A 15,119-nucleotide genomic window follows, 5' to 3' on the forward strand; every position below is an offset into this window, starting at 1 on the left:
GGGGAATTCCTGGACTGGGGCGATAGGGCAGTATGAAGGTATGTTGAAATGAGTTCGGTGGGGCAGGACCAGGCTGAGACGATGGGTCGGTTGGGGTAGTCAGACTTGTGGAGATCTTGGGTAGGAGGTAGAATCGGGCAGTGTGGGGTTAATGGACTATGAGGTTAGAAGCTCTGGGTGGGAAATCCCCTGAGGTGATGAGGTTGTGTACAGTCTGGGAGATGATGGTTTGGTGATGGGAGGTGAGGTCATGGTCGAGGGGCCAGCAGAAGGAAGTGTCTTCGAGTTGCCACCTGGCTTCAGTGGTATACAGGTCAGTGCGCCAAACTACCACTGCGCACCCAACACCCTTGTCTACAGGTTTGATGGTGAGGTTGAGGTTGGAGTGGAGGGCTGTGTATTGCGAGGGTGAGAGGCTGGAGTGGGGAAGGGGGGGTGGTCAGGTTGAGGCAGTCAATGCCACGGTGGCAATTGGAAATAAAGAGATCGAGGGTGGGTAACAGACCAGCATGGGGTGTACAGATGGACAGGGCGTGTTTGACGTGGGAGAAGGGGTCCTCGGAAAGTGGGCGGGAGTCTTGATGGAAAAGTAAGCACAGAGGAGGAGGAAAAGGTGTTTGATGTCACAACGTGCGTTGAATTTGTTGATCCGGGAGTGGAGGGGGACGAAGATAAGGCCTTTGTTGAGGACTGATCATTTGTTCTCAGTGAGGGGGAGGTCTTGTGGGATGGTGAAAACTCAGCAGGGCTGGGAGCTGGGAATGGGGGTGGAGACTGTAACTAGAGTGGGCGTGGTAGTAGAGGGACTGGGATGACATCATTTATGGAAGTGACGCTCACCAGGGGCATCGGGGCAGGGGCGCGGAGGTGGTGATTGTGGGATCCACAGTGGGCATGTCATAGGCGATACTATCGGCGGTGTTAACGTGAGTGTTTTTGATGTCTGACATGGTGTAGAAAAAGCGTTTGTTAAGTGTGTGAATTCTTCTGAGGATGTAAAACAGCAGAGGTCCTTTGCAGTTCTGAGAGAGGGTGGCCCTCAGCTGAGGCAGGGCTGATTAGGTGGCGGCACATGGCTGTGAGTGTGGATCAGAGGATCCGGAAGGACAACCGTTTGTGGAGGTTTCGAATTTGGAGTATATACTGGTTGTCCTGTTTAGGTCCAAATTGTGCTGATGTGAATGTAGTCCGGAATCCATGTGGGATCAGTTGGTTCTGTAGTCAGGTTCTGAGGAAGGAGATGTGGCTGTGGTAGTGAGTCTGCTTCAGGACATGGCTGAAGCACTTTAGGGCAGAGGAGATGACCTGGGGGGTGCAGTGAGAGAGAGACTCACTGAGATCCTTGTAGAGAGAGGAAGAGAACTTATTCAAGGTAGGCATCCTTGAAAGAGGCTTCTCAGTGAGGTTAAAATCAACTCGGAGAAAGTGAGGACTGCAGGTGCTGGAGATCAGAGCCAAGATTAGAGTCGTGCTGAAAAGCACAGGAATTCATCAGGAATCAGGACTCAAAAGGGCTTTTTCCCAAAACATTGATTCTCCTGCTCCTCAGATGCTGCCTGACCTGCTTTGTATCTATGTTCAGCCTTAGTAAGAGGCTTGATTCATCGAGTTATCAACCAGGGGATGCCCTTATTTCCCAGTAACTATCCTTGTAAGGCATCTGGCCTTTGAAATGAGGCAGGGACCTGAGCGTTCTCAAGAATATACACAGCTGGCACCTTCCAGCTATTTCTATCAGATTCCTGTAATCATGGATGATTGTACATTTACTGAATGGAAGCATTTTCTATTGACACATTATGATATATTACTCTCAACTTGGTGTATGTACAGTCTGTAGTGTCCTGCATCTGTGGGGAGTCCAGTCAAGCTCCACTGACCGGGTTGCTGCACTGACCTCATCATGAGGAAACAAGGTGAAGTGGTTCATTGGTACATCTGTGCCCGGAGGATTGAGAGGTCTTGCGAAGGTCCCCACTGGATTCTCAAGAAGCAGCCAGTCGCACGAAAACTTAGCAGAGCTGTCACCTTGACAGCCATTGGCATAGGATTGCCATCAACCTCATTAAATCACAGGTCAAGTTCCAGCAGATGAAACAGTTCAGTGTATGGACATCCTTACTCTGTGGCAGCAATGCATCTCGTTCAAATGGTATTGAGGATGATACATTCTGGGCCTCCTGTACCACCTCCATATCCTGAGGGCACCTTCAGCCTCAATGTCTTCATGCAGAGGCTGTTTGCCAGACACCACAAGTTGCTGCAGGTCCTGGAGTTGCTGGTGATACGTGTTATCTTTCTATTTCTCTGTGCCTTTATTGCACTGCGGCCATCGCAACAATGTTCTCAGCCATGGTTGAACCGATTTGTCATCGTTCCAATGAACGTATGTAGTGAATATCAAGAAACTGACTAGGTCCTTTGTAATATGAGCACTCACCAACACCTCTCAGTTATGAAGAAGTGTCACACTAAACTCAAAACTTTAAGTCTGTTTCTCTCACCACGGTTGCTGCCAGGCCTGCTGGGTTTCTCTAGCATTCTGAGTCAGTATCAGATGTTCAGTATCCACAGTGTTTTACCTTTATTGGGGAAGATTTTCTGCTTGGTTGTGTTGGCTTTTTAAAAAAGATTTCAGCTGAAATTAAATGCTCATGGAATCTCAAACACAAATTATGGTCAGTGTAAACTCAATATCCATAGTATTTAGATGGCAACTCTACCCACAGAATTAGCCATTTCCTGGGAAGAACTAACCACCACTGGGAATTTCTGCCAATTACTTTCATTTGCTGGTTCTTCTGTGTGCAAGAAAATTAAAAGGAACATTTTAAAAGCTCTTGAATCCAAACACACCATTTACTTTACCACTTATGCAACTGATGTACATTTCTGTACTTTTGCTTAAAAGGTCATTTACTGTAATTTAAAATCAGGTTATTCAGAGGTAATAAACTGATACTGATTAAAATGTGTTTTTGGAATAAATCAATTTTCAGTTCTAATCAAAGCCCCATAAGTTACCACCTTTAAATACAATTCAAGTTAAAATAATTTTAAATTATATTTAGAATGCTGGCCAATTGCACTGGATCTCTGCAGATTTTGCGTTTGGCAATATTAAATAACTGAGCAGATATGTGAGAGAAAAACATATTTCTAAAAACAGGGGCAATTTGACCACAATAATGCACAGATCTGTAGCTATGTCTACAGTAGGAAAACAGCCCTAATATTAGTTCTTGTTGTCTATTGTTTATAATATTTTTGCAGGAAAACTATACACTAATCATGTACAATACTGCCAATCAAAAACAAAGATCCATTTTAATCAATGAACGGTTTTCTGGTGCTCATCAATTTCCCTGGATCACCAGCTTTAATGGATGCAGAAACAACAGCTCAGGTCAGGACCTTTGTGTCTTCTCGTGAAAAATTAGACAATGCTTCAATAATGTGCCAATAGTTATATCGGTACAGATTGGAATAGATGCACAACTAGATTGCATTTCACCTAGTTACCAAAGCTGGGGTGTTATCGGTGGTTCGATGTTGAGTAGAGACTGACAGGACTGAAAGGTGGAGGATCAGGCTGAACAGACCCAACTGGACAAAGGATGGAATTAGGCTGCATTAGACATCAGCCAAGAAGGTGAAAAAGTACAAAAATACTTCCAATAATAACAACCAGCATGTCACCTCCTCTAACTCTTCCACTGGTTTTATACGCCTCTCATTGTACTTTGTATCTGGCAAACTGACAGAAATGGTAAACCTGACACTGTGGCAAATAAACCCTAGCATGCCATTTGGTGCACAATATACATTTTCACTCAGTTGCTTTAAAAAGAAATTCTATTTAGAACTCCCCGTGCAATTTTGCAGTTATACACAGCATATGACAGATGATTGGGAATGAGTAAACAAGATAAACCAGACTGAAATACATCATTGCTGTTGTTAATCTCAAAGGCTGCACTTACATTTGTCACAGCTGCAAAAACAGCCACTCCATGCAAGATTGGCAACCAGGCTCCAATATCTTGCGCTTTGGCTGCCAGAATCCGTCGAAACTGTGTGGTCATTTTCCAACCATCGACTCGTATTTCGATGATGTTATTAATCAGTGCCAGCAGAGGCGCCAGAGGGAATGATGCCACAAAGATGGTGGCAAAACCAAACTGTATAACTGTGAAATGAACAGGAAAAGGTAAAGTGAAATCTTTGTGCATCACATTGTCTGTGCATTATCAGGCTCACAGCTCCATCTGGTTTACAGCTGCTGTCATGGGTCTCAAACAAACATTCTAACAACTCAGATTTTGGCTTACATATTCACATCACATCACTTACCCTTGCTAAGCTTAGAATGATCCAGAGAGAAACATATGACAAGAGATTGTATGGAATGAGCTGCCAGAGAAGGTGGTGCAGGCTGGCACCATTACAACATTTAAAAGGCATTTGGTTGGGTATATGAACAGGGAGGGGCTAGAAGGAGATGGGCTAAGTGCTGGGAAATGGGACTAGATTAATTAAGGATATCTGGTCGACATGGGCGAGTTGGACCAAAGGGTCTGTTTCTGTACCGTACATCTCTATGACTCTATGATTTAAGTACTAAAGGGGTGTACTGATAGAAATAGGCTACAGTGGAAATCTAATATGGCCAGCACATGGCCTGTCCACCCCAATCTGTTTAAAGCTGCTGCAAAATATATTTGTCCTTATGGAGAAGTTTCCAAATGAAACTTGTGCAATTTGACTTCACAAATGAGACAGTTTAACAGACTGCCACGTAATTCACTAATCTATCACATTAGTATCAACTCTGTGTTTCAAACAAATGTTCCTGTGAAGTAACACTGCAACTACATGAAGCATCTATCCAAGTGAAATTAGCAAGCCCACAATGATCATCAGGTTGGTGTCTGCATACTATTTAATCATATCATGAACGTCTCAAGTTCACTTAAGTAATACTAATAGCTGTAACATGCCTCTCTACATTCATGAGATGCAATATTGAGGAAAAAGTGATGCATATCTGATTTTATATTAATGCCACTAAAACACCTCCCTGTTACCTTCATGGGAATGAAGTAGTATCTAACATTTTTTCGAAATTAGTCAGATGTTACTAACAGGATAATTATGATGCTTCACAACTTTCAGAAACAATTCTTCTACAATGAGCAAAGATTGTAGCATCCAGTAAGAAGGTACTTTTCCATGTCATTAGATCTCAATAATCTGAGGGTTGCTGGTGAGACCAGAAATTTAATTTAAAATGAAACAAAAATCAAAATGTCCAGAAACAGCTTACTTGTCGGTTAAAAAAAGGCGTTCTGCAGTTATGTATTTTAAATATTTCCCTTATTTAGCAATTTAAATAGGTATATTTATTTAAAAATAAGCAAAACTATACAGTGCAATTTTAATTTTATTACGAAATCCAAATATTTTGGGTAACAGCACAGTAATTTCACTGGCAAAAACAGAAGTTGCTGGAAAAGCTCAGCAGATCTGTGGAGAGAGATCAGAGTTAACATTTTGGGTCCAGCAACCCTTCCTCAGTCCCTTCCTCCTTGAGTTCTGAGGGACGGTCACTCAATCCAAAACATTAAGTTTGATTTCTCTCCACAGATGATGCCAGAACTGCTAAGCTTTTCCAGAATTTTCTTATTTTTGTCTTTGGATTTCCAGCATCTGCAGTTCTTTCAGTTTTTACTTAGTAATTTCAATTCAAAAATTATAAATTACTTTCATATGGAAAACATCTGAATATATTTACTCGCTCCATCACTCTGCCTTAATGGATAACCAGTGGTTACACAACTGTTTATGAAACAGTTCTACAAATTATTATTTTTTAAACAACATTTTTATCAGTTAGTGGAAACGTGGAACTCCAATTATTGATTGAACAAGTGAAATGTGGCCAAAGTGGGAAAGGGAAGCGAGTTTCTACTTCTCATGTGCATTCTTGATCATACGTCATTCGTTTTGTTTATAATACAATGAAATATCGGTGAGATTGTCTACGTGAATGGTTCCCTGCACGTGCCACATGTGCAAAAATTGTCCATATCAGGATCAAGCCATTTTGTCCACTGAAACAAAGCATTATGGACTTGAGGCGTGTAGTCATCAGGATATGCATCAGGAGCATTGAATCAGAAAATTTCCTTACATGTGTAAGATTGTGCGTGCACTAAACTGGAGGTTTCAATCACAGAATGAACACAAGGACACTGACCTTTCTAAATAACTGTCAATATATAAAAAGGAATCAATCCAAATTTTCCTGGTGGTTTGACTATCTTACCTTATAATAGGGCACTAGGGACAATAGATAATTTATTGTGAACCAAACTGCTATCCTTTGGATGATCTAATTCCTAGGTAGAGATGCTGACATGACAAAGTGCTTGGAGTAAGTGAGGACTGCAGATGCTGGAGATCAGAGCTTAAAGTGTGTTGCTGGAAAAGCGCAGCAGGTCAGGCAGCATCAAAGGAACAGGAGAATCGACGTTTCGGGCATCAGCCCTTCTTCAGGAATGAGGAAAGTGTGTCAAGCAGGCTAAGATAAAAGGTAGGGAGGAGGGCCTTGGGGGAGGGGCATTGGGAATACGATAGGTGGAAGGAGGTTAAGGTGAGAGTGATAGGCCGGAGAGGGGGTGGGGGCAGAGAGGTCGGGAAGAAGATTGCAGGTTAAGAAGGCGGTGCTGAGACTGAGGGCTGGGACTGAGATAAGGTGAAGGGAGGGGAAATGAGAAAGCTGCAGAAATCTGCATTCATCCCTTGTGGTTGGAGGGTTCCTAAGTGCTTGTTGAATCTAGTCTCCTATTAAGATATGCAGGGTCTCTGATCTCAGGACTCACACAGTAGCAGGGATTAACAAATCTGCCATAAATAAATGGAAGCGGTGTACAGCATGACAGAATAGTTTTAATTAATAGTGTTTGCATTACATGGGAAAATTCATATGACAGTCGATGTTACTCATACTCCTCATCAGAGGTGAAACAGCTTTATTAGTAAGAGATGAATTCAACAGCAGAAGCATTTCAATACATGTTGCATTCATAAGAACATACCCATTTCCAGGTATTCATAAAATAAGCCCAACTTTGAGATGGATTGCAGCCGATAGTCTTGCTCCCATCGGGGAAGTTTCTCTTCTGATTTTGCACGACACCGACCAATAAGGTTCTTTAACCACCTGTACAACAAGAACAACCGACATTTGGTAAATAATGGCAAGGTTTCGTATCCCGGTGAATGGAAAGCAAGAGCAAGCAACCTTAACATAATGAGCAATTAGCCCATGCCCAAAAACCTACTGGAATTCTTCAAGCAGTTAGCTAAGTTGATCAATTAGGATAAGATGGGACTATCACTTGTCTGGAATTTCAGAAGGTCACTGTGAGGCTTTACTGTTGGGAATGCTGACTTTCACATGAGATGGTATATCACAGTTCCACCTTTCTGTTTAGATGGACATCTAAGATATCGTGGTCTTATGCAGAAAAAGGTAACAGAGGTCTCCCAGCACACAGCCCAATATCCGTCCCTAGGTCAATGCAACCGGACTACATTGACACATGCAATTTTTTTGGTGTAATGTTCACAAAGGGTTTCTCTTTTTAAGCTCTAATGAGTCCTTTCCCACAATTTTACACTGTTCACATTGTTACAAATGCACTGTGTCTCTACAGTGTCAGTCGTACACTACCTTATTCTCACCAGCCTCAGTACACACCACTGCCAGGATCTTTTGATATCCCCACTGACAGTGCCATTTTTAACCCCGCCATGCACCAGATCAATCACTGCCATCCAGAAACTGCCCGACACGGTTGTAGTGTCGGAGGAATTGCCCCAGAGGTGGACGGTGGGGTGCAGAGCAGGACTGTCCTCTTTCCTCAAGACCACCAGAGGAGACCAGGCACCAGACTCTGCCCACACCTCCCGGTGTTAAGTTACCACCTAGGTCACTGTAATATCCACACTTCAGGTGAACACTCAGCAGTGCAGGAAGAACGCTAATGGGCTTCTGCAAAATTATTATGGCACAGAAAGTGGCCATTCAGCCCACTGTACCTGCACTGGCTCGTCAACCAAGCATCATCACCCAGGGCCAACCTCCTGCTTTGTGCCACCATTTTCCATTTCTATCCAAATAATTATCAAATGTCCTCTGGGATGCTTCAATTGAACTTGCTTGCACAACTGCAAGCCATACACTGGATTTTTTTTCCTTTGTCTTTTGTGTTTTAGTTAGGTTTCTGATGTCAGCCGTACTTTTTTGGTGACTCTCTCATCTCTGAGTCACAAGGTTCTCAATTCCAGACCCACTCCGGGGTTTTGAAAACAAAAATAATGACTGACACACACATGTTGTATTTAAAGAGTGTTGCATTGTTGGAGGTGTCAGATTTTGGATGAATCATTGTACTGAGGCCCTATCTGCCTAACTGTAGAGAGGGAACAGAATAGGATTAATTAAGCAGAGGGTGTGAGAAATGGTTGATTGACCTGAATGCAGACTGTTGATGGTCGTTTGAGCATGGGTATGTTTATCTGACATTCCATTATACATGAACTTAAACTCTTTCAGAACAATGGTGCCCTGCATTTTCTTCCCCAAAAAGTCTAGTGTTTTTCTTACCTTGCCTTAAGGTTTCACATCATTTAGCATAATTTCTCTCACTCTTCAGGTGTGCTGGAGACTTCCCTTTCCATCTGCCCCAACACTAGTGCTGAGCTCTCTCACTTCCTGGAACATAATGCTACACCCATGGACCTCCTTTGAAAGCCTCTTGAAACTTTCCCCTTTAATCACTACTTCAGCAATCTCCACTTATCTCCATCCGACTCTGGTCTGGTTCTGGATTTTGAATTGCAATCCTAGTTTACTATGATACCCAATCCAGTACATAAATGAAAACCGCAAGAATGTGGATGTTGTAAATCGGAAACAAAACAGAGATTACTGGAAAAGCTCAGCAGGTCTGGCAGCACCTGTGGAGAGAAACCAGTGTTAACATTTCAAGCCAAGTGACCCCTCCTTAGTTCAGGTACATAAATGTGTTGGATTTGAGTACAGAACCAGAGGATGAAAGATCAAAATGAATGTGTCAAGAAAATTAGAAAAACAACAACATAGAAGATCAGAAACAAAATTTTCAAAACATCAAATCAGATGATTAAAAATTTTGGTTCGGTAGATTCTGTGATGGATTACATTTTTTTTGGGAACAGTTAGTTGAATTAGTCAAATAGCAATGCTTTCTTGTATTTTCATATTCTTATTTATGAACAGGAAAGTACAGGTAGCTTATGAATATTCCTAAGTATGATATTTGCATGTTTACACAAAGCAAACTAACCTATCTACTCTTCCATGCATCAATTGATTTGACTAAGTGTTAATTTTAGCTTCTGACTTTAGAACGAGATGGAACATGTTGTTAAGTATTTTATCTACTGAAAACAGGTTTGAATGCATTCCAGAGAGAGTGACTGTAACTTTCTGGACTCCCGCAAAATGCCATTTAATATTGCCACTGCATACAATTCCATCCCTTAAAACTATTATAAATACACAAATGTAGATAACTCCATCATAAGCTTCGGGGATAGCAGGAAAAAGGAAACACAATTGTGGTTTTGGTCAGCCATTCGCAGTCCTGATGAGTTTGTCGTTCAGGGAGGGAAATGCAAAAGACTTTGTCAAAATGAAAAAGCAGACAATCTAAGAAGGAAGAATGGTCAATTCAGTAACATTCCAACATGATCATACATATGTAATATAATTGTAATAAACGCAGTACTCAAAAGAAAACTATATTTAAAATTAGATTTTTAACTTAGCTTACAGAAAACGTATCTCATATGGACCATACTGCATGGAGTATCCGTGGAAATACTCATTAGCTTCCTAGGTTTCTCTAGGGATACCGGGGATATTTCTTGTGGTTGCCACTTGGACTGTAGTTTTTTTGGAATGGATTACTAGAAATTGTTTGTTTTTCATTACCCTCCCACTCTTGTTGCTGTTTCCAATAATTCTCAATGTTGCCATTCTTCATTGCATCTCACCCATTTAAGGGTAGCACAGTGGCTCAGTGGTTTGTACTGCTGCCACACAGCACCAGGCACGAGCCTTCTAGCTTTGGGTGACTGTCTGTGTGGAGTTTGCACGTTCTCCCAGTATTCATGTGGGTTTCCTCTGAGTGTTCTCCTTTCCTCCCACAGTCCAAGAATGTGCAGGTTAGGTGGATTGGCCATGCTAAATTACCCTCTAGGGATCTGCAGGCTAGGCGGGTTATCCATGGGGAATGCAGGGTTATGAGGATGTGGTGGGATGCTCTTCCGAGGGTCAGTTTGGACTCGATGGGCTGAACGACCTGCTTCCACACTGTAGGGATTCCACAATTAGTTGCACAAATATTGGATACCTTCTTCACTTTATCTAAGAGACTGCTATTTATGTGCAAGACCCAACAATGAGTGTAGACAAACTATTGGACTACTTTTGAAGAGACAATCAAACAGACTCCAGCCTTCACTCAATAATTTTCCCTCTCTAAGCCATTGTGCTGAGGCAAATTAAGCCAGCTTATACTACAGAAAAATTCAGTTAGTGCAACATGGACTCAGCATCAAACCTGTGAGCCTTTTATTCAGGAATGCACTTGTGATTCGTTGCTTAAATTTGTTAACAAAACCAAGTCTGAACTTAATAAACAGGAGTAACAGTTATACATTCTCACAATACAACATCTTCCTACCAAACTATTCAAATCATGTCCATGATCAGATCTGAGACTCATTCATTAATCACTCTTACACCCAGTGATGGGCAAGTTTGATTTTGGTTTTCCACGTAGTACTAACATTGAGCATTCATGGGAAGCAGAGACCAGGAATCTGAGAGCAAAGAACATTGCTGGAAAATCCAAAACGGATTACAGTATAGCATGTGCGGCAGGTGAATTACACTTCCACAATAAGGTGCAATGTTGGGAAATACATGCAAATCTTGAATCATACATACCTTCAATAATCAAAACTTTTAATCCTATCCATTGGTCCACTTTCTTTTAGTAATGATAGTTAAAACAGATTGTTATTTCTTGCCTTGATTTGGAGATGCCAGTGTTGGACTGGTGTGGACAAAGTTAAAAATCACACAACATCAGGTTATGTTCCAATAGATTTATTCGTAAGCACTAGCTTTTGGAGTGCTGCTCCTTCATCACCTGAAGAAGGAACAGTGTTCTGAAAGCTAGTGCTTCCAAATAAACCTGTTGGGAGTATAACCTGGTGTTGTGTGATTTTTAAATTTCTTGCCTTGGCGGTCTACAATACTTCTTGCACAAAAACAGCTTGACTTTAAAAGTCAGACCAATGCTTTCAAATCCCTCCATGGCTCCGACCCTTTACATCTATACAATCTCATTCAGCTCTACAACCCGTGAAATATCTGCACTCCTTTTTACTCTGTTCTCTTGAGCATCCCTAATTCATTGGTGACCAAGTTGTCTCCCCTTCTCAGAGAGTCTAAGACCAGAGGGCTTAATCTTAAGTGTAAGGGTAACACATTTATGACAGAGATGAGGAGGAATATCTTCTCTCAGAGGGCAGTGAATCCACGAAATCCTTTACTGCAGATGGGCTGTTGGACATGGGTTGCTAAGTATATGCAAAGTTGGAAGAGACAGATCTTTAAATCAGAAATCAAGGGTTATGGTGGAAAGGAAAGAAAGCAGAGTGGAGGATTATCAGATCAGCCATGATCCTATTGAATGACAGAATAGATTCAATGGGCCAAATGGCCTGCTTCTCTTCTGATGTCTCACGGTCTTGTGCTTCAGGATGCTTAAGCTCTAAAATCTGCACTATTCCCCCCTCCCCTCTAGTTCACATCCCTACTTTAAGATGTTTCCAAAACCTACCTCTATGCACACTTTTGGTCATCTGATCTAATATCTCATACATCTCACTGATATATATTTCTTTTTGATGCTCCTGTAAAGGAGCCTGGGAGATTCTATTACATTAAAGGCATAATGTAAATATAAGTTGAAATTCTTGTTATCATATGTTACCTTGTAAATTTCTAGAATCTTTTACATTTGAGAATTCATTAACTTACGGAATGAGAACTTCTTGAACATTGTTCCATATTGCTTTTCCTCCCATTATAATCAGCAGCTGAGTTGATAATTCTACAAGGCAGCCTCCTGGGTCACACTATAAATTTCACAAACAGAAGTTAATCTTTAATAAAAAAAAAACAAAGAACTGCAGATGCTGGAAACCAGAAACAAAAACAGAAATTGCTGGAGAAACTTAAATTCAAACAGAATGCGATTATAAATAAAAGACCTGAGTTCAAGATATAATGTTACATACAGTCGAAGAGACTAAATTGAGGGGATTGTGACAACTTATAGACAATCAGAAAATATTCCTAACAGCACCAGATGGACTGCAATGTGGGGAATGTGGTGAAAGCAGAACAGAAATATAATCCTAGTAAGGGACTCGATAATTATGGGTATGTATAGCTATGAACAAGGTTCCAAAGGATGAATTAGGAGAAAGTGAAGACTGCAGATGCTGGAGATCAGAGCTGAAAAATGTGTTGCTGGAAAAGTACAGCAGGTCAGGCTGCATCCAAGGAGCAGGATGCTCCTTTGATGCTGCCTGACCTGCTGCGTTTTTCCAGCAACACATTTTTCAGCTCCAAAGGATGAATTACCCACTCAGTGCCAGATTAAAGAATGACGGCAGGAGAGGAATTTGGAAAAGTGGTGTGAGTGGTTTACCTGGAGTGTCACCTTGGGGAGGGGAGAGGTTGAGAAGGAGAGCCCCTCAGGGTATCCTCAGCCAGTGTGGGAACTGAACCCACACTGTTGGCAACTTGTGCATCACAAACTTTCCATTGAGGAAAGTAAGCTCACTGAACTACAGCAAACCTTTTATTAACCTCCGCATGGGACCAGGTTATCAAATATTCCAGTTGATCGAGGGGTCCTCATAGCCAATGTAAAAACATGCACTAAATAACAGAAACATAGTGCGGGGTGTACAAATCACTGTTCTATTTTAGTTACAGTATAAATCCTTTAAATAATAACGCCTTTAGTAAAACTTACCAGCAGAGAGCCTTCTCACCCATACCCTGAATGAACTACTCTGATATTGCGGAGATTGCAATAACACAGTAAAGCTCTGGTATTTGAAGTATATAATTTTTGCTCGTCCATTAAAAATGCCACTTCATAAAGTGCTAGTTAAAAGGTGCAGAGGCTTGTCGACTGTGGTGGTGTCAGTGCCCGGGGGCTCCTGGCTGTGGTAGGCCTGGAGCAGGGACCTTGCAGAAGTCCTATAGCTGTGTTTGGGATCCCAGCCGGTGCAAATGAACTCTATTTAAGTACTTTCTTTTTATCCTTTTGTATGTCAAACCAGACTGTGAAACACTTCTCACTGTATCTTCCTAGATATATGTGACAATGAAACATTCATTCATTCAGTGTTCTGAAGAGTCATACTGGACTTCAAACATTAACACTGCCAAATCTGCCAGACCTGCTGAGTTTCTCCAGTATTCTCTGTGTTTGTTTCAGATTTCCAGCAACTATAGTATTTTGCCTTTATCACGATATTTTGTTTTTTTTTGGTACATGCACATTGATAGGGAGGTCAGCATTCACTGCCAAACTGAAAAGACCGGTCTCTTTTTGAAACTCTGATAAGAGTTTTGATACAACTTGGTTGGGTTCTGGTTTAAGGTAAAAACAATGACTGCAGATGCTGAAAACCAAATACTGGATTAGTGGTGCTGGAAGAGCACAGCAGTTCAGGCAGCATCCAACGAGCAGTGAAATCGACGTTTCGGGCAAAAGCCCTTCATCAGGAATAAAGGCAGTGAGCCTGAAGCATGGAGAGATAAGCTAGAGGAGGGTGGGGGGTGGGGAGAGAGTAGCATAGAGTACAATGGGTGACTGGGGGAGGAGATGAAGGTGATAGGTCAAGGAGGAGAGGGTGGAGTGGATAGGTGGAAAAGAAGATAGGCAGGTCGGACAAGTCAAGGAGACAGTAACTGAGCTGGAAGTTTGAAACTAGGATGAGGTGGGGGAAGGGGAAATGAGGAAGCTGTTGAAGTCCACATTGATGCCCTGGGGTTGAAGTGTTCCGAGGCGGAAGATGAGGCATTCTTCCTCCAGGCGTCTGGTGGTGAGGGAGCGGCGGTGAAGGAGGCCCAGGACCTCCATGTCCTCGGCAGAGTGGGAGGGGGAGTTGAAATGTTGGGCCATGGGGCGGTTTGGTTGATTGGTGCGGGTGTCTCGGAGATGTTCCCTAAAGCGCTCTGCTAGGAGGCGCCCAGTCTCCCCAATGTAGAGGAGACCACATCGGGAGCAACGAATACAATAAATGATATTGGTGGATGTGCAGGTGAAACTTTGATGGATGTAGAAGGCTCCTTTAGGGCCTTGGATAGAGGTGAGGGAGGAGGTGTGGGCACAGGTTTTACAGTTCCTGCGGTGGCTGGGGAAAGTGCCAGAATGGGAGGGTGGGTCGTAGGGGGGTGTGGACCTGACCAGGTAGTCATGGAGGGAACGGTTTTTGCGGAAGGCGGAAAGGGGTGGGGAGGGAAATACATCCCTGGTGGTTGGGTCTTTTTGGAGGTGGCGGAAATGTCGGTGGATGATTTGGTTGATGCGAAGGTTTGTAGGGTGGAAGGTGAGCACCAGGGGCGTTCTGTCCTTGTTACGGTTGGAGGGGTGGGGTCTGAGGGCGGAGGTGCGAGATGTGGACGAGATGCGTTGGAGGGCATCTTCAACCACGTGGGAAGGGAAATTGCGGTCTCTAAAGAAGGAGGCCATCTGGTGTGTCCTATGGTGGAACTGGTCCTCCTGGGAGCAGATACGGCGGAGGCGGAGAAATTGGGAATACGGGTTGGCAATTTTGCAAGAGATAGGATGGGAAGAGGTGTAATCCAGGTAGCTATGGGAGTCAGTGGGTTTGTAAAAATATCAGTGTCAAGTCGGTCGTCACTAATGGAGATGGCGAGGTCCAGGAAGGGGAGCGAGGTGTTAGAG

At 42.7% G+C, this 15,119-nt stretch overlaps 1 protein-coding gene across 4 annotated transcripts in view; it reads right to left on the reverse strand.

Moving 5' to 3' along the window:
* The window catches only part of ano6 (anoctamin 6), a 145,861-nt gene that overhangs the window by 12,806 nt on the left and 117,936 nt on the right, over positions 1 to 15,119 (reverse strand). For all 4 annotated transcript variants that reach the window (XM_072551962.1, XM_072551963.1, XM_072551964.1 and 1 more), the window contains 3 exons: positions 12,167 to 12,264; positions 7,101 to 7,225; positions 3,984 to 4,189 (listed from right to left, as the gene is read on the reverse strand). In XM_072551962.1, the coding sequence (XP_072408063.1) occupies positions 3,984 to 4,189; positions 7,101 to 7,225; positions 12,167 to 12,264 (429 nt within the window). The remainder of the gene's footprint in view (positions 1 to 3,983; positions 4,190 to 7,100; positions 7,226 to 12,166; positions 12,265 to 15,119) is intronic.

The sequence above is a fragment of the Chiloscyllium punctatum genome, chromosome 32, assembly GCF_047496795.1.
Source record: "Chiloscyllium punctatum isolate Juve2018m chromosome 32, sChiPun1.3, whole genome shotgun sequence".
In the NCBI taxonomy this organism is placed as follows: domain Eukaryota; kingdom Metazoa; phylum Chordata; class Chondrichthyes; order Orectolobiformes; family Hemiscylliidae; genus Chiloscyllium; species Chiloscyllium punctatum.